The sequence below is a fragment of the Chelonoidis abingdonii genome, chromosome 14 (assembly GCF_003597395.2).
Source record: "Chelonoidis abingdonii isolate Lonesome George chromosome 14, CheloAbing_2.0, whole genome shotgun sequence".
Classification (NCBI taxonomy): Eukaryota; Metazoa; Chordata; order Testudines; family Testudinidae; genus Chelonoidis; species Chelonoidis abingdonii.
Genome location: NC_133782.1, coordinates 20,688,346 through 20,707,504, shown reverse-complemented (window position 1 = coordinate 20,707,504; position 19,159 = coordinate 20,688,346). Strand labels below are relative to the sequence as shown.

The 19,159-nt window shown below is 46.0% G+C and overlaps 1 protein-coding gene across 1 annotated transcript in view; it reads left to right on the top strand.

Moving 5' to 3' along the window:
- MATN4 (matrilin 4) overlaps window positions 1-19,159 on the top strand; it is a 31,461-nt gene that overhangs the window by 1,296 nt on the left and 11,006 nt on the right. The window contains exons 2-3 of the mRNA XM_075072292.1: window positions 13,891-14,008; window positions 17,105-17,674. Coding sequence (XP_074928393.1) covers window positions 13,933-14,008; window positions 17,105-17,674 — 646 coding nt within the window. The 5' untranslated portion in view covers window positions 13,891-13,932. The remainder of the gene's footprint in view (window positions 1-13,890; window positions 14,009-17,104; window positions 17,675-19,159) is intronic.

The following is a 19,159-nucleotide window of genomic DNA, read 5'->3' as shown; positions in this document are numbered from 1 at the left end:
CAGCTGAGACTGGGCATGGTGCTCAGAGAGAGTGGGAGCTCACAGGGGCTGAGACCTGGCATGTCACTTGGAGGGTGCAGGAGCCCAGCTCAAGGACAGGCTCTTAGGAAGCTGGTGCTCCCAGTAGCAAAGATCTGACATGGTGTTCAGAGGTAGCAGGAGCTCATGGGATCTGAGATCTAACACCATGGTCACAGGGAGCAGGAGCTCCCAATGGCCAAGTCTGGAGGCATCATTGAGAAAAGGTGAGAGGTGAGTTCCCAGGAGCAAAGTCCTGGCCCCAGAGCTCAGAAGGAGCAGAGTCCCAGCATCTCTCCTGCATTAAAAACTGCTTGATGATAAGAAAGAAAGGATGCAAAGATCTGAAGAATGAAGTACCTGGTCAGTGAGAATACAGTTTGAAGGAAAACCAGAGAGAAGGAAGGAAGGGACATGCCCTGCACAGCTTTTGCCTGTTTCCCCTGAGACCTTGGTATGCCAAGAATCAACTTTCTTCTCTGCCTGCGCACCTTATGCTCTCCACTCAGGTTCAGATCTAAACTGCAGCAATTCAGGGCTCCCCACTCTTTCCTTCCCAAGTGGAGTGCTCTTCGCTGGGAATTACTGAGCATGCTCAAAAATCTGTATGTTGCAATTTAGGAATAATGTGGGCGACCTACTCTGTCTCTGGAATACTTTTCAGCTCTCTTTATATTCATATTGGAGACTATGCTTCAGTAAGATGTTCCCAATTGTGTGGGTAACTGATTTTACACTGCATGTTCACCATCTGCCTGTATTAGGAAGGTTCCTGCAGATACTATCCAGAATCTGATTTGACAATGTGGTATACAAACTCATATATATGTTGTAATGTAGCATACCAAGCATTAGAATGTCTGGATTGTCTAACAAGATATGCACATAATTGTGCTCTTAATTTGTTTGCGGTGTTACTGCACTCATACATGCAAACTGGATAATTGCACAGGCAGATGGTAATTATATATATTTGCATAAGCATGCAATCATGATAATTATGCAGGAGAATTAGGTATTCAGTTATGTGTACATTTCACAAGAGCAATTATGCAGCTAATTTGTTTGGAAAATTAGACTGTTATACATTCGTAGTATCTGTGCTAATATGCAATAATCTGAACTAAACCAAATTAAGCAGATGTGGAACATGAAGTTACTTGCTTTTTCACATTGTGCAGCATGGAGCCAGGGCAGCATTTGTGGTGCAGAGAATCACTGGGGATTCATCGGGAGGCAAGCATGCAAAGGAACACTGTAATTTGAAAGGAGCCTACCACATATATAAAGTGACATGGGAGATGAGCTTCTGGGACTAATGCAGGTTTACTTGGACCACAGCTGCCAGGAAATGTATCAGTTTAATATTGAGAATGTAGGGTCTATTCACGCACTAAGAAAGCCAGTGGGACTTCTGCCTCATTTGAGCTCCAATTGCATGTGGGCTAAAGTTGTTACATTAAAGTTCCCTGCACAGGTGACCAGATAGCAAATGTGAAAAATCGGGACAGGGGATGGAGGGGTTAATAGGAACCTATATAAGAAAAAGACTCAAAAATCAGGACTGTCCCTGTAAATTCAGGACATCTGGTCACCCTATCCCTGCAGAAGCTTCTCCTTACCTTATAGAGGAGCCTTTGATAATGAACAGCAGATTTTGTAATAATAATAAGAATTAATAATAGGCACTGAACATGTAGTTCAGAACTTCTGTTACAAATTGAGTTTCAGAAGCAGGTCTGAATGTTCCATTCTGGGATGTCATTAGATTTGCCTTTGATTTGTGCAAATACCCAGAGCAAAATCCTGCTCTCAGATCTATCTGGTAACTCTCAACTTTGATTTTCTTCTCTCAAGAGTATGGCTCAGTGAAGTGAATGGATCTTCTGTATCTGGAAGGCATGCAGAAGAGTTTGGTAATTTTGGTAAAATGACACTTTGTGTCTAAGCAGACAGGCCATTACTGCATTCAGCTGGAAATGTTATTCAAACACTTCCATAAATTCCACGAAAAGGAAGAATTAAAAAACATTTAATTAGATTAGACAGACTGGAGCTTGGGAGTTGCCTTTAAAGATGCTTTCGTTGGTGCTAACTAGGCTGCACTTGCAGGCAGTTTGTGGTCCTTGAGGGGCCTAGTGCTGTGATTGCTCCTAATACAGTATTTCCCTGGAGGTTTCCAGCAGGGGTTGAAGGTTTTCAAGGGAAATCTTTGCTTAAACCGTTTATAAGTTTCCAGTGGGGCCTCTTTGTTAGATTTCTGAACAATGCCTCTCTCTTGTTAAAACCTGGAAAAATCATAAAATGAAATTTACAAATGTTTGAATGAACAGGGCTGAAGCATATGAAGGATGGGGTGCAGTGTAGTCCGTGTGTGAGTGAATGATGGCCAGATGCTGGTCTGAGTAATTAAGAGGGAAAAATGTTTGTGAAAATAATTCAGTTGTGTTTTTAGAGAAACTTCTTGGAAATCTGCTGTTTCCAAAGAAACTGACTAACCTCTTTGTACCAAAAGTCAAACACAGTTATCACCTGGGAATGGTACAGGGCTGAGCTGCCTATTTGACTTGTTGGCAGTAATAATGATCTAATGTAATAACTTTATCTCCACCTCTGGCCATATGGTAGCAGCTGGAACATCTGGGTTCAATCCACTTAATGTGAACTCACCTAGATTTTAATGAGAGCTGGCATAAGGATTTCATTCAGAGGTCAGTCACTGAAACCCAGCATTCACACTTCTTTGTTACCTGCTGCTGGGGCTGGAAGAATTGGCCCTCTGTAGATATTTGCAACACAGACATAGCTTTCAGTGTCATGTGACATTTTTAGCTGTTAGAACGGTTCTTTTCCCTCTCCAGTCGTGGCAAGATAAAGTTCTAAAAATAGCTCAGTTAAAACAGGGAATGGTATAGAAATGTGCATAGAATATGCTACACAGGCTACATGTTCAGGTTTTTTGGAGGTTTTTTAGTCAGGATAAAATTGTAGAGCATCTTGTTTTAGTTTGAACTTCAATAAACTCACAGTAAAATGACAAAATATTGTATTCCATCTCTAAATGCAATATTGTAGGAGCAGGCAAAAATCATGCTTCTGTTCTTGGGTTTCTGTTTCGCTGGGGTCTGGTGAGCCTCTTCTGTCAAGCAGAGGTGTGTAAGTGATGGAAGAAAATTGCTAAAGTGCCCCTATATGTAGATACTTATATGGACCACTCTTTCCACAATAAATTTAAGCAGCTTATAATCTTGAATGCTTTCAACCTTGTAATACCTCTCGCAAGATGGGGAAGTGCTATTACGCCAATTTACAGATGATAAACTGAGGCATAGAGATGCTAAGTGACTTGCCCAAGCTCACATGGGAAGTCTGTGACAGAGCAGGGAACTGAATGCTGGTCTGCCAAGACTCAGGCTACTACTGGACTATCACTGGACTACCACAGGACTATCTTTCCCCTCTTCAGTGGTGGGATTTTGGTGTGCTTGATTAACTGTCTAAATCCATTAGTGGAGTACGTTGGGCTTTCTTCCCCATGCAGAATAAATTTGTAGAATCTATCAATCATATTGTAAGGCACCTAACATCTTAATATCTAAGCTCCTTTATCTTTTTTTGACCACAGTGACCTCTCTTTTCAAGGGTATATTCTCTTAAACACTGTTCATGATCAGTATAAAACATCCAAGTGCGTATATACTTCAAATTCACTATTTAAAAGCATGAGACCATTTTTCATGTTTTTGCATTTAGAAATAAGGACTTCGAGGAGAAGACTAGATTGTACCTTCAGGAGACTGAAGGCAGGGTGAGGTGTAAGTGGTTGACTGGTGACACAGGAGCTACGGTTCATGGAAGGGTTGCTGTTCCTAACTAAGGATTTTATTTTAAAGGTGGGATGTGGTGGAGTGGCAAGATTGTCCCATTGAGTTGCAGAGAAACTGGTGTCTCAGGTGGGAAGTAACTGCATCTTTCAGACCCACGCTTCACATACTTTCCTAGATGCTCATGTGAACTGTTTTGTTCAGTTCTGCTGGGTCTCACACCTGGGCATGTTAGGAACCTTGGTCATTTTCCAATGAGCTCTTTAGCACAAGTCAAGATGCCATTTTGCATGGCAGAAGCATTTCACATCGATTTGCAAGTCCTGTTATTTGGAAAGGCTTTGGCTCAAGGGAACCCTTTTCCCGATTGTACGGTAAGAGGAGAGGTTCAAGTTTACTATAGGTTTGCACAAACCAGATAGAGAACTTGTGGCTATATTGAAATTACTATGTGATTTTCCCTAGAGAACTCAGCTTTGTGTCAAAACTCTCTGGAGAACATGAGAAGCAACCTCGGAATATTCCTGGATCCCCAGATGCAGCAGAAAAGTTTAGATGCAGCTCTGATGAGAACTTTGTGAACACAAGCCGAGTTAGCACAAATTACAGTTGGTTCACACATGCAGATCAGAGGCAAACCAGGGCTGATTTCAGATTCGTCTGAGGTTCAAGTCAAATGCTTCTCAGCAGGGATCTAAATCCTGCTTTGTGGAATTGTAGAGACATCTGCTGAGTGTTTCCATTATGTGCTTCTGTGGGCACATCTACCCTACAGCTGGGAGTATGTTTCACAGCTTGAGTAGACAAACACGTTCTAGTTAGATGGAGCAGTAATGCAGGCTACAGGAGTATGGTTTCTCAAGTGCACTAAGGTGTTGCACGTAAATTGGTCCATATAGGTCCTGCTGGTGTGCACTAAAGGTTCCCAAGTGTGTTGTTTGGAAGAGTACTACATTAAAATGCTCTAGGGAGCATTGCAAAGAGATTATGCATTATGTTATGTACTACCATACTGAGTAATGTATGTGTCATAAATAGATAGGTAAGGTAAGGGTTAAGTTTCTTTTACCTGGAAAGGGTAACCAAACACCTGACCAGAGGACCAGTCAGAGAACTGGATTGTTTAAAGTCAGGGGCGGGAATTTGTATACTCGGGCTTCTTCTTTGTTTTCTCGGCTGTGAGTAAACAAGGTTTCCTCCTAACTCCTTCTTATTTCAAATATTATACCAAAGTCTGTGAGTACAAAGAACCCCAAAGCAAGTCGGCTATGAGGAGCTTTGGGTTGTACGAATAGATGTGGATGGCTGTGTCTTTTGTTGTTTTCTCGGCTGTGAGTTAACAGCTTCCTCCAAATGCCTCTTATCTCCAAGTGCTCATACACATATGTGAGTACAAAGGAACCCCAAGCAATTCGCTATGAGGAGCTTTGGTTGTATTTACATGTATGTGATTGTTGGACTGGTTTAATCGCTATCTTTTAAATCAGACTGTTTCTTCATATTTCTTATAAGCAAAGCCTGTATGAGTTTCTTAATGCAAGATTATTGTTTATATTTTCCTTCTTTTTTTCTATAAGTTTTCTTTAAACCTTGTGAAAGTTTCTTTTCTAGTAAGGCAGAGAAAGTGAAACTCTGTATCAGGTACCTGTCTCCTACGGAAGGCAGGCACGGGGAAAGGCAAAGCCAAGCTGTTGGTATTTGCATCTCAATGTCCTGAGGGCAGAGAACGCTTATCTCTTGGAAGCAGAGAAACCGGTTTCTTGATACTTGCAGGCTAGACCAAGAGGCAAGCCTGGGAAGGAGGAGGGAAGGGTTTTCTCCCCTGCTTTTAGCACCAAGGGATTTGGAATCTGGGTGTCCCACCAAGGGAGGGTTGGGGACACCAGAGAGAGGAAAGGGGGGTCAGGCCCTATCAATTCCTGATCTGGTGGCAGCCTAGCAGATCTAAGCTGGAGATTAAGCTTAGAGGATTTCATGCGAGTACCTTATATTTGAACTCTAATGTTCAAATTGAGGATTAATACTATGACAGTATGTTGTATACATTATTCATTACAGTATTTACAAAGAGAGCCTTGAAACTCCCAACTTTTAGATATCTACATAAAATGCAAAAATTGCTAAAAAATAAACCCCAAAAATGAAATTAATAACCCAGCAAAACAGAAGCAGATTATATGAATGTTAATATGATATATTACGTTTAACATTATATTTAATATTATATTACACTATTTTGACATCATCAGAATGAAATGATTTAACATGATTGAAATGAAACATTTTGATGTTTCCAGGCTGATACTTTTCAGAATTTCAGTTCTGTGCTAAATTCAGAATTTTGCCATTTTGTTCCTAATTCAGAATGAAAACAGCTTTTGAAATGTTGGAATTTCCTGCAGGGCAGAAATTCCCTTCTCCAGCCAGCTCTAGTGTTCAATTTCTTCCTTGTCTGAAGGTACCAGGGGAAGCTGCGAACGTTGCACTGCAGGGCAGGCACTTCTGTGTGTACAAACAGGAAGCGTCCAACCCTCTGGTGGCTGGTCGTCCTCTTTACATGCCAGTAGAATGTCAGGAAGTACCTGGAATGTCTGGCAACAGGGCAAATGTGTCTCTATAGATATACCTGGAATGCCTGGCAGCACTTCTTACTATAAAGAGTCCTTTGCAGAGACTTGTCTGGTTTGGGATGGGGTGTCCAGCCAGAGGATATGGAAGAATAATCACCGCCCTAATGAGAACCATTTGCTGATCTCATCTTTGCTCCTCTCTGTTGTGCTGTGGGAATCTGAGAGCAGACACCTGCTGTAGCTACTGTTCTGTCTTTTTCTTTCTCTTGGTTTACATAAGTCTTCAGTTGTGTGAACTAAGCACAGCTGATGGGGAAGGCAACATTAAACCCCAGCCTCTTTTACCATGCTACTGAAAAGGAGTCCTGCAAAGCTGTGTGTTACTGTTACACATAAGATGCGCGCGTGTGTGTGTGTGTATGTGTGTGTGTAGAACTTGGGTCTTGGAGGATAAAAATGACTCCCAAAATTTTAGAAAGAACTGGGATTTGCTTCCCCACTGGTGAAAAGAACTGGAATTTAATGCAACATAGAAAAGCATCATCCCTCCATTAAACCAGTACTGGCCCATTATTATTGTATTATGGTAGCAGCTAGCGGCCCGAGTCACAGACCAGGGTCCCATTACGCTAGGTGCTGTACAAACATAGAACAAAAAAGTCACTGCCCCGAGGAGTCTACAATCCCAGCGCATTCGTGGGGAGTTAGCATTGCCAAAGGCACAGTACAATGGTGCTGTGCTCATCTTGCCCAGCAGCTCTACCCAATGCATAACTGATCTTTTGTCATGAGACTGTTCACCTCTCAGCCAGCTGCTTAAATTGCCTCTCTCCTGCCTTCTCCCAGGATCCTCAGGAACGGAGGAGCTGCCTCTTTTTAGTTTCGCACATGGCAAGTATTTGTGTATAGGGATATTAGGCCAGAGTGGGAAGGAAGTAGCTGAATAATAGTGTGTGTTTTGGGGGTCAGAGCCCTAATTTCCAGTAAGAGAGGGATTAACCCTTTGCTCACACTCACGCAGGGGCTCAGGGGAAGTGATGAAGCAGGGCTGGGGAGAAATGGCTCCATCAGACTTGGGGGTAGAGGGGAAAAGGCAGGGAACTCTATAAGAACAACTTCTTGCAAAGCAGAAGGAGAAACTGCTTGAGAAAGGCCAGGTGCCTGCGCCCAGGGAGTACAGGGTTTTCCACGTGGGAAAGGGGCTGTGTGACTGTTTGGTTTTCCATTTCCTTTGTGCAATGAGCACACCTGAGAGCCACTGGAGAATGAAGATGCTTGTGACTTGTTTTGGTTGGTCCCTACACTAGCTTCCATGCTCAGTGTGCTGTTAGTGTTGCTAAGTGTGGGCATAATGTAGCCAACCAGGGAGGAGTATGGACACAAAGCCCACCGTGGCATGAGTAAAAAATCAGCTGAGTAGTCTGCTCACCCCGGCTTTGCAGCCTGACTGGTCTAATGACGGCTCAGCTAGAGGTTGCTCTGTGGGAACCAGGAGACCTGGCTTCCAGGCTTTGCCAAGAACCTGCTGTGTGACCTTGGCAAATCACCTCTGTGGCGTAGCTTCCCTCTCTGTGCAATGGGGGGAATGATACCGACCCACCCTGCTTTCAGATCTGTGGATACAATGCTTGTAAAAGACCACAGTATTATTATGTCTACTAGAGCTGAGTGCAGACAGGCAGTTCTCTTGCTCCCAGGATTTAGATAGGACACAAGTTGGCTTTGTTCTGATTAGGAACAAAAGCCAAATATTTCAAAATTCTTCACGAAGGGAATGGAGTCCCAGCTCTGGGCAGTCCACTTGGTGGATTGCTATGGACCCAAGGAGACCCTCCCCAGTAAACAGTCTGTGACAGTCCACAAAGCTGGCTGCCCCAGAGCTGCGGCCCTTAGAAGCTTCAACTCTCCAGCAAAACCTGCCTTCGAAACCTGTCTGGCAGCCAGGCCTCCACTGGAACCCTGTCTGGGTTCCATCAGAACTTCGGCAAAATCCGACTGTTTCTGTGGCACATTTCAGTTTCTCCAAATGGGCAAATTCTGACAAAACAATGTTTAGTTGGAATTTTTCCAGTCAGCTCTAATTATTATTTTTGTCCCCTGTGTACATACCAGGTGGTACTGGAGCAGCTCATGAAACTTTCTGGCTATTGTCCTTTGTTGTCCTCCACCAACTTTCCCGTAAGTCTCTCTCACATGTACTTTAAGAGTGACTGGCACCCAATCACAGACCCTTGGGGAAATGCCCCACTCTCCTCTGGTCCTTGATCTCAATCTGGCCATTTTTGCTATTGCCATTTTAGCAGGTGGAACATGCCGTTCTGAGTCTGAGACTTGTTTGCTCCTGGGGTTGTTGAGTAAAGCAGCAGAAATCCCAGAAATGCAGACAAAGCTGTGTGAGTCACAGGAACACCATGGCAAGTCCAACTGAAATGGCTGTGATTCCCGGGGTCTAATCCAGAATCCATTTCTCTGCCTAAAACACTGGGGTCAGAGATTTTTCTCAGTCTGCGAAAGTGCTTCAGCCCCCTGTGACTTTCATCCCCTCTCTCATCCACCCACTCACTCTCACATAGAGTCCAATAGGCAAAACCCTCCCAGCCTATGATAGCAACTGGAATACAGAGCTGATCTGCATCCCCAGGGCTTTCAGATCCCTGACCTGTGATTATGGGTCAGAAGTGGAATATTCCAAATGTTTCTATTAACCTGTAGCTAGGAAACAAATCGCCAAATAGCCACACTGAAATCTGAAGCTGCTGTTTTCCCTGAGAGTCAGGATTTGGCAGATAATCCAGACAGACAGAGGCAATCTGAGCAGAGAGCAATGCAAGAGAGTTGGCACTGTGCTCGGATGTGCCAGCGTGTGTGGAAGCAGCAACACGCACAGGGTGTTGAACTGACATACCTGTTTGCCCTGGAGGATCCATTGTGAAGTGGGGGAGGCCTCCCAGCCAGTGATCGCTCTGTGAGTTGAGAGGAGTCTGGAGCCACCATCTACCCTTCTGTTGCGTACTTTTCCTGTGCGGATCTCTTTTGCTCACGTATCAACTACCAGGTTCAGGCATCCTTCTGCCCAGTGCAAAGCAGGTGATTACTTATCTCCTTGTGCAGCTCTGAAAGTCAAAGAACTTCTGTCTTGGCACCCCTCTTGTTTTGGAAACTTTTTTGTCTCTTTAGCCTGAGCCGAGGTCCCTGTCACCCAGTGGTGCTGGAACAGCTCCCAGCAGCCTTTACCTTGAGCAATCACACCCTGACTGTATCTCTTTCACTTTATAGCTGGGTTGTTATCTCCAAGGTCTCCTGATTATTTCCTAATTTTTCAGTCCTGCCCAGTATTTGCTCTTCCTTTCAGCACCTGTTTCCCAGCTGCGTGCTTCCCACACAGCTCTCGCCTCTGCCAGGCAAACAGCAGTGGTGGCAGAGGGAGACGGGGCAGAGCAGAGAAGGAAAAGAGAGTGAAACAGGCATAGCCCAGCAGGCAAATCCCATCTCTCCCCTGGGAGAGAGGAATGAAGAAATGACCAGGGTCACCCTGTGGGCTGTGATGGGTGCCTGGCCTGTCAACAGCTGGGACAGATGCACCGTTCCTGAGCTGACGCTGCTATCCTAATCATGGCATCAGGCAGTATAAGCTGTGCTGCAGGGCCAGTATGCGGTAATACCTGATGTCATGACTGGGATGCGGCATGCATTATTATTACACAGACCCCCCGCAGGTAGACATTAACCTCCTCCAGCCCACTGAAACTTTAAGAATGATTAAAGAATTAAGAGGATATAAAAAAAATCCCCAGCTGCTTTTTTTCTTGTTAGTTTCTCACCCTTACAGTTCATTCTTCTGTCTGTGCTGGCTTTGAAATTACCCGGATACCGACAAACCTAGGCTCCATGGCAGCCTGCCACTGGAGTAAAGCGTGGACTCTAGAAACCTACAGAAATGTTATGCATGGCACAATTGCCTAGAAGTATTTTCTGGTTAGCAACTGCTTTTTCCCAGAAAAATACCTCTGGAAAAAAAATCTGTTAAAAGGGAGTGAAACGAAACAGAAGTCATGGGGACCAAGTGTTTCCTGCAAACTATTTCACTTGCAGATGTTTAGCTGCATCAGAGCAAGTACCACTAAACTGTCAACCTGTGTCAAAGAAGGCGGGTGACTAGCATGATGTGATAATTTAATACCTGCATACTGCACATTTCAGGAATATGCATTCCAAGCTGAAAGCAAACTTACATTGCTCAGAAAGATTCATCACATCATAGATTTTAAGGGCAGGAGGGATCATTATGATCTTCTAATCTCATGTCTTGCATAACGCAAGCCAGAGAACCTCACCAAGTAATTCCTCCACCAAGCCCATAATTTCTGGTTGATCTTTAGCTCTCTTTTTAGAAAGGTATCTAATCTTGCTTTAGAGACCTCAACTGATGGAGAATCCTCTACATCCCTAGGTATGTTGTTTGAGTGCTTAATTAGGCTTACTGCTAAAAACTTGTGCCTTGTTTCTAGTCTGAATTTGTCTAGCTTCAGCTTCCAGCCATTGGATCTCATTATGACCTTTTCGCTAGATTAAAGTGCCTGCTATATTTTCCAGATCTCAAATCATTCTTGTAGCTCTTTTCTGATTTTCAGTCCTTTCCAGTTTTTCAACATCCTTTCTGAACTGTGGACACCAGAATTGGAGACAGCGTTAAGGATACAGCTTTAAAGCCACTAACTGGACCTGCTTCCTTACAAGAGATTGATTCAGGGCTTGTATATTACTAGTTGGCAGTTAAATGAACACTCAAGTGATTAGTTATGACTGCAACCTTAGAGCGCTAAATAAATATTTTACAGCTGATTATTCTTAAAATGACTTACTGAAAAAATTGCTTTTTTATATTCTTGACTCCGTTAACGGCACTGCCTCTCTCACAGGGAGATAGCTTATTAATGATATTTTCCAGCTTGGGGGCATAAATCTCACTTGCCCCACAACAATTTGAAGAGACTGATTTCCAAGGTGTAGGAGAATAGGAACTGCCCTACAGAATGAAATCAATGGACCATCTATTCTGATACCCTGTTTCCAACAGAGGCCAGAGCCAGATGATTCAGAGGAAGGTATAAAACAGTAAAAAGGTGTCCTCGTAAACAAGAATTATGAAGTAACATAAGTAGAAAGAATCTTCTTAGCTGCAGGAAGTTTGTGGTTGTTTTTTGTCCTGGAGGTATGGACTGGTATAGAAACCATGAGGGCTCTAAAGGGAAAGAGAGCTCTCTCAGTCCTGCACTTCACAGGTTGACTCTAAGAATATTTGCATGGCCAGTTATTGCAACTGCAATTATTATCCAGGTAAATGTCTGCAGAAATTAGGCATGCAAATACACATCTATTTTGCATACTTGAAAGTATGCCGGCATTCCTGAAAATCTAGGCCCTAAATATTTTTGTAGTGATTTTGTTTTTTTGGTAACTAGATGAAGACAATAGAATCTCACCCACACCGTAATGAAGTTTTCCTTTAATCATAAGGCAGGGAGATCATCTTCCAGATAATGGCTTCATCATCTGATTTACAGATTGATACAAACCAACACCACCTTTGGCATGGTCCATGGCTTTGGGAACCTGTCTTTTCTGAAGGGCCCTAGTTCAGTATCATGTTGTAGTTCAACATTCTGTGACTCCAGGTGACGCTAGTCTTGGAGTGTTCTCCTCTGGTGCCCTGGCTGTAGCTCCAGGCAATGCCAGTGACATATCTGCCTCTGCTGGCAACGAATTACCGATCTAAATGATCTTTAAAACTTATTCTGACTGACCTTCCTCTCTTTAAAGCAATCGCATAATAAGGATTTATCCCAAATCTGAGCAAAAGACAGAGAGACCGCTGGTTCAACTTCAGGGGCTGAAGTGACTTACACAATCAATTAGTTTGTATTCCAAAGAAATGGTGCCTTAAAACATCTGTTTTATCTCCTTAAGGTGATATTTCCAGAGACGTGCCTGTTATTTCCTTTCCCTGGCTCCGAATCAGATAACATGCAAACAAACCGCACCAGACCTGGCACCATCCAGACCCTTTGCTGTGGTACCTTTCTCCCTCCCGTTGCTTTTCTCTGGCTACATTCCTTGCTTTGGGTTGTGTTGCAATTTGCATTTTAATAGCCAGTTGCAGCACTCCTGTGGACACGTCTGGGATATGAGCGGCTCTCCCATATTGACCTGTGTCTTTGGGAATGTGGGGTCTCCTTGCCTCCTCTTGGATGGAATGTCCTGCCCACAGAGACCTCAGCACAAAGAGCTCCATTGTGCATTTAAAGATTCAGGGCTAGAGCAGAGTTTGAGTTTCACTGTGCAAATGCATAATGGGGGAGGGGGAGAATCAAGTTATTCTGAGGATATCTATATAATTGCTCCCTATTTAGCTTTCACCCAGCATAAAGCTCTATTGTTTGGCGGCGGCCATTAGTAGTAGTCATTTATTTTACTCATACTGCACCTTGATTGGTGCCTAATCATTGGTTGGTGCATTAATAAAAGCAAATAAATAAATAAATATCTCCAAAAGGAGACAAACAAATGCAGTGAAGAACTCATAACCGGGGAGGGGAGAAGTGGAGGTGGACGTGACATCCTGAGGTTTTGAAAAAACACTAAATGTCTTTCCCCTTAAGAGCCCAATTACACAGCTGTCTGCATCAGACAAATAAAATAAATATTGGAACACGGAGGATGCAACCAAGGAATTATCCCGGGAAGAAACAGCTGCAAAACACTGGAGGTTCAATAAGGTAACATCTCTCTGCAGACAGGTCGCTGGATTCTGTGGGGAAGGAGTGCAGGCACAAACTAATGGCCATTGCTCTTCAAAGCAGGAAGTGTGATTTACTCTGTGTTTGTACAGCACCTAGCACATGGGGTCCTGTCCTGGCTGGGCTGGCATTTCATTCATGAGTGCCCAGTACACAGCCAGTGTCCCTCAGTCCAGTCTGATGATCTATGGCAAGAGAAGGTGACTAGATAACTACTGTCTCCCTTTCCCTGATACAGACATCCTGCTCCTCTGTGGGCTAAAGAGGGCTGTGGTGCATCCAATTATGAGAGTGTTTGGCTATAAATCAGATCTGCCCAGTTTATACAGTAAGGCTTGTCTGACTGCCAGCTCAGCCCACTGTTTGCAAATCAAACTGAGCTCTGTTTGATGCATCATCACCAACTGTAATGAAATTTAACTGCAATGAAAAGTCTCATCTTTGGAAATCTCATCCTTAACTTTTGTTGTTGGTCTTTGGCTGGCTCTCCCTTCCCTCCTCCTATCACTGGCTTGAATTCCCACATTCTCTCATAATTATCATTCAGAGATTAGTATTTTGGATCATTCACCCTGGACCAGGACAGTGACTATTGCTGACTTTTTGGTTCCCAGGATATGTTCATATTTGCCTTATAAACATCCCAGAATAGCATTGTGATTTTCTGTCTTCTCCTTGCAGTGAACCTTCTAACCTCCAGAGGCTGCATTCTCTTGGAGCTGAATGATGAAGCTGCTACTTGCCGTTCCTCTCCTCTCGCTCATCTTAACGGCCTTAGAAGCCAGACCAAAGCCTGCAGGTGAGCAGCTGGCCAAAGCTGTGCAGATTATAAGCAAGGAGCCAAAGCCCTGGCTGATGTGCAAGTGTGTAAGTCAGAGTAATAGATACCCCCTACAGTGAGCTAGAGTCTACGGTTACCATAAATCGTTCGCTCTTGCTTCCAAACCTGTCAGCCTACAGAATCGGACTCTATAAATGAGCTGAGCACTAGGAGAAAAACCATGAAGAACTCTTTGATTCCTCAGTCTTTGACACCACATTTCCTACTAGAGTAGTAGTAATTAAAGGAGACAAGCAAACTCCAAGAGCAAGGTATAGGCGAGTGCTGAACTCCTTGCCAGTCCCACTGCAGCATGTGCCCGAGGTGCGAAACCTCCATCCTGAGCTCTCAGTAGGCCGAGGTTGCTAAATTAGTTCCAGTGTTAGGAGTAGCAAAGACTCCAAATGGAGAGAACAGATGGGCACATATCAAAGATGTCCAAGCACTTAAAGATTGCGCTGTTGATTCTGGGCAGCAGACATGGGGACTTCACGTGTTCGTTTAATATTTAGGGTCACATTCTCCAAGGCTCATGTAACAGGCAAATCAAACAACACACATTCACAGCCGTTGTATATGCAAAGCACCCTGCTCCTGTTTGCATGCACAGATTAGGTGCAGAAGGGGACTTGGAACCATTTTATATGTCCCCTCCATTGTGGGCTTCTTCTTAAGAAGTCTGTCTCATTTTATGCCTGAAAAACAGGAGCCTGCAGATCATGATAAAAATCCAGGCAGTGTTGGACTTAGAGGGGAATAAAAGAATTACCCACAGTGGGTATTAATTAATGCTATTATTATTTAATGTTTGCTCTAGAAGGAACCATGAAGCCTGCTTGTGGAACCTTTTATTGTATGTAAACTGCAGCTGCTAAAGGGCAAGGCCATCTTATACACACACATGAACTGCTCAGAGGCGGCACCCTTGTAGAGGGTTGTGATGCCTCATCCGTTGCGAGAGCACAGATAGACAAGTGTCGTAATATACTTTTATATACCATGACTCCAGGAGCTGGTGCAGAGATCTCAGGGCCTCTCCCTAACATGACCTCTCACAGCAGGGAGTCAGGAAAGACTGATTGGTTTGATTTTCCCCCCAAAATATTATAAAATGCTTTGGCATAAGCAGATAGATGGACAGACAGGAGAGTCTGAAGCCAAATTATAGCCTCCTTGGAACAGAATAGGGTTAATGACTGATAGCCTGACAGCTGGGGCAGTAAGCAAAGGGTTAACTTCTACTTGAAGATGACAGGGAGGAAGGGCTCTTGCTTGGAATGCTTACTGATGAGTTTGGAGAGGAAAGGCCCAATCCTGAGCCTTGCTCTGACCCCCTGTGCCACCCTGGTGGCACCAAGGGGCTGTCTAGCTGGTTAAACTGTCAGGTAGGGAATCCCCAGTGGTGGGGAATCCCTGGGTGGCATAAAGCCAGGGTAGCCTGCCCTGTGACACCTTCCTCTCCTCACAGCCACAGGCACTGGGAGCTGAGGGCAGGAAGGGGTGTGTCTGGATCCAGCTGTGCTCCAGCAAAGCCCAGCTGGTGGAAGGTCTCTGGAGGCTGTACCAGCCAGGCATAGGTTCGAGCAGCCCGGGTGCACCGGAGGGTTGAGCTTAAAGTGTGTGAGCGGCAGAATGGGGATTGGAGGAGATCTGGTGGAATTCAGCTGCCGGGACCAAGAAGGCCACTTTCATGTAGTCGGAATCACCATCACCAAAGCTGCTGTGTGGCTCTGCCTGCCTGAGGCTCCCCCGGCACAGCTCCAGTGCCGCCTGTGAGATCTGTCAGGCATGTTGTTAAAGCTGATTTGCTGAGGAGCATTACCAGGGCTTGAATCAGCCAAACATTCCCCCATTGGCGTTTGCTCAGGGATAATCAAAAAACAGAGACTGTTAATCCTCACTGTATGGCTGTTCTGGCAGTACCACCCTAAAGGGGAAAGCAGCAGGCCCAGAGGACTCAGCTGGGGGGAGAAGAAGGCGAGTTCTGTGCGACCCACAGGGACCCTAGTGGCTGTAGCTTGGTCTCCCTGTTTCTGGCTATTTCTGGAATAGGCAGGTCTTGGGTTTTAGGAGAGGGCCTGTGAGCATCTTCTGTACGTGTGAGTCCCATGTGCCCCGACTGGCGCCTCATGGGTGCCAGTCCATCTGGACTGCCCAGGCCTGTGCCCTTGTGTTGGCTCTGCCGGGCCTATCTCATTTACATTCCTCCGCTAGCCCAAATCACAGCCTTCCGGCTGTTGGCTGCCAATGCTGAGAGGAGAGTTTGGGGCCTCAGACGAAAGGACCGAAACTTCCCTGCAAGCTCAGCCAGGAAAACCTAGAGCATCCTTCAGAAATGAGGGTCTGTCTCAGAGGGCTGCGCTGGGAGACCCCCAGCCATCAGGAGAGAGTGAAACACTGAGCGGAAGGATTTCAGGTGTCTCTGAAGCATGAGCCAATATTGTGGTCCCCGCCCGCCCGCCATGCTGTCACGAGCAATCGGGGGTGCTGTTAACACCTGAATATCCATTCTGTTCAGGATGCAGCAAGAAAGCCGCTGCTGGGAATCCGTCATTCCCTGAGCTCATTCAGGGCCCCCCATGGCATTGGGCCAGTCAAGGACTCTGTGTCATTCCTAGGCTGGGGGGTTCAGTGAGCCAAAGGCAAGTTTTAACCTTCCCAGGGCCGCAGATAATGGGACTGACGGCATGTCTTGCCCTCTTTTTTTCCCCCAGTCTGGCACATCCATCTCCAGCCTCTGTTGAGGTTCCTTCTCACCCAGGTCTGTGGTAATGGAGCTCAGAGGAGCTCCAGACTCGGTCTGTATTTTGATCCAGGTCTTCTGTGACTCCTGCTATCTCCAAGGAACTGTTACCCCCACCCAGAGATACGAAGGGCTGCACCAGGCCTGATCTTTCACGTCCACCCCTCATCACATCTGCTGGGGGTCTTGCTATGCAGCCTGGCCCAGTTAGTGGGACCGTAAGGTTGCCTGAAGGAGAAAGGTGGGGGGAACAGGATTTTTTCTATCTCTCACTCCCCCAAACACAGAAAGGCAGGGAGATTCAACCAGCTCTTTGCTTTCTTCTCCTCCAGCGGTGAAATGTAAGACCGGCCCCCTGGACATTGTGTTTGTGATCGACAGCTCGCGCAGCGTGCGCCCCTTCGAGTTCGAGACCATGCGGCGGTTCCTGATCGACATCATCCAGAACCTGGAGGTGGGGCCCAATGCCACACGGGTGGGGGTGATCCAGTACTCCAGCCAGGTGCAGAACATCTTTTCCCTCAAGACCTTCTTCAAGCAGGCTGACATGGAGAAGGCCATCAACAGCATTGTGCCACTGGCCCAGGGCACCATGACGGGGCTAGCCATCCACTATGCCATGAACCTGGCTTTCACCGTCCAGGAGGGAGCACGCCCACTGCACAAGAAGATCCCCCGTGTGGCTGTCATCGTGACGGATGGGCGGCCCCAGGACCGCGTGACGGAGGTGGCAGCACAGGCACGGAGTGCTGGCATTGAGATCTACGCCGTGGGCGTCCAGCGGGCAGACATGAACTCCTTGCGGGCCATGGCCTCCCACCCCCTGGAGGAGCACGTCTTCCTGGTGGAGTCTTTCGATCTCATCCAGCAGTTCGGCAAACAGTTCCAGGACAAGCTGTGTGGTGAGTGAAGGAAACAGAGCCCTAGCCACAGCCTGCTGTGGGACCAGACGGGCTCCGGGTTTAGCCACCCGGATGTGGAGGGACAGAATGAAACATGAGCTGGGTGGTGGTTGGGAGTGGCAGCTGCTCCTACCTTTTGCTTCTGGAGCCTTGCTGAGATCATGGATGCAGTGAGCCTGGGGTGTCTCCCCCACCCCCCCACAAAACGACGGGACAATTCAGAGCAGCTGTTGTTCTGTGCTCAGGAGAAATCCACTTCTGGAGGAGCAGAGAGAACTCTAAGGGTGGGGTTAAAGAACTGAGTGTTGGTGCCTAGGACTGCGATAGCTGGAGACACTGCAGTGTCAGGACTAAGGTGCGTTGGCCATGCAGTTATGGGGAACAGGACAGAAAGAGCAGGCACTGATGCAGGGTCAGGACTGAGGTGCATTGGCTGATCTGTGCGCAGGAAGCTCACAGCGCATCTGCACGATGCCTGTTCATAAAAAGGCTTGAGTGAAGACATGTGTCTTTGAGGTGTGAATATGTGCACGGAGCTGGACCCTGACTGCTAGCACACCTGTGTCAGCATCCCGGGCTCCTTCTGTTGGTTTCAGTGACCTTCAAACCATGCCCTAAGAGAACAAAACCAGCCCATTGCTAAGTCAGCTTCTGCTGTATAAGAACTGAGTTGTCGGGGAGCAACATTTGCCAAGGGTAGTGCAGAAAGGGAAGTGTTATGATGCTGACGCTGCTGAGAAGCTGCTACAGACAATGAGGAGATAACACTCATGCCAGACACCTTGACAGTGACCCTTTAAGGGGAGCCTCCCTTTTTGTCGCCCTTTCCCTTAATTGTTTCCAAACAGTTCATAAGCCAGAACATTTGCTTACCTAGATCTGCCCTATGTAGTATTTCTGAGCTGCATTTGCTGAGGCTGGGGGGAAGTGGCACAAGTGACAGTATGGACATGAGATCACAGAAACATGGAGCTGGCTTCCCCCAAATTGAAGGGATGGGTGGGGTCAGAGAACTCAGAAATGTGAGAGGCCTTTGGCAAGGTTTGGAATCTTGCTTGCCTCATGTTGTTCTGGATGGGCAGATTTCCTGTCCAGCTACCTGGTGTGCACGTGCAGTGCAGTAATTCAGAGCATTTGCCGTATGCCACTGTCTGTGCATCTGTATTTAATAAAGCCTGGCCTGGTATCACTTCTTTGCAAACACCTTGTTGGCCTTGGCCTGAAGAGGAGAGGCCTGTTTCCACCGCAAGCTGCTTTGTGCTGTGGCAACTCAGTAATTGTAAAGGCTGGTGCCTGGTTGCTCCTCCTGTGCCAAGAGACAATACTGAGCCTTGGGGATTTTGCCCCGGAGCTTGTGTTGCAGCCAGTTGGTGTGACCTTGGTTGCAACTTCTCAGGTGACTGTTCAGTTAAAGGAAAAAAGGACACAGTCACTTTTTTCTTTGTGGGAAACTTGAAGCCTCTGTGAACTAGTGTCTGGCACTCA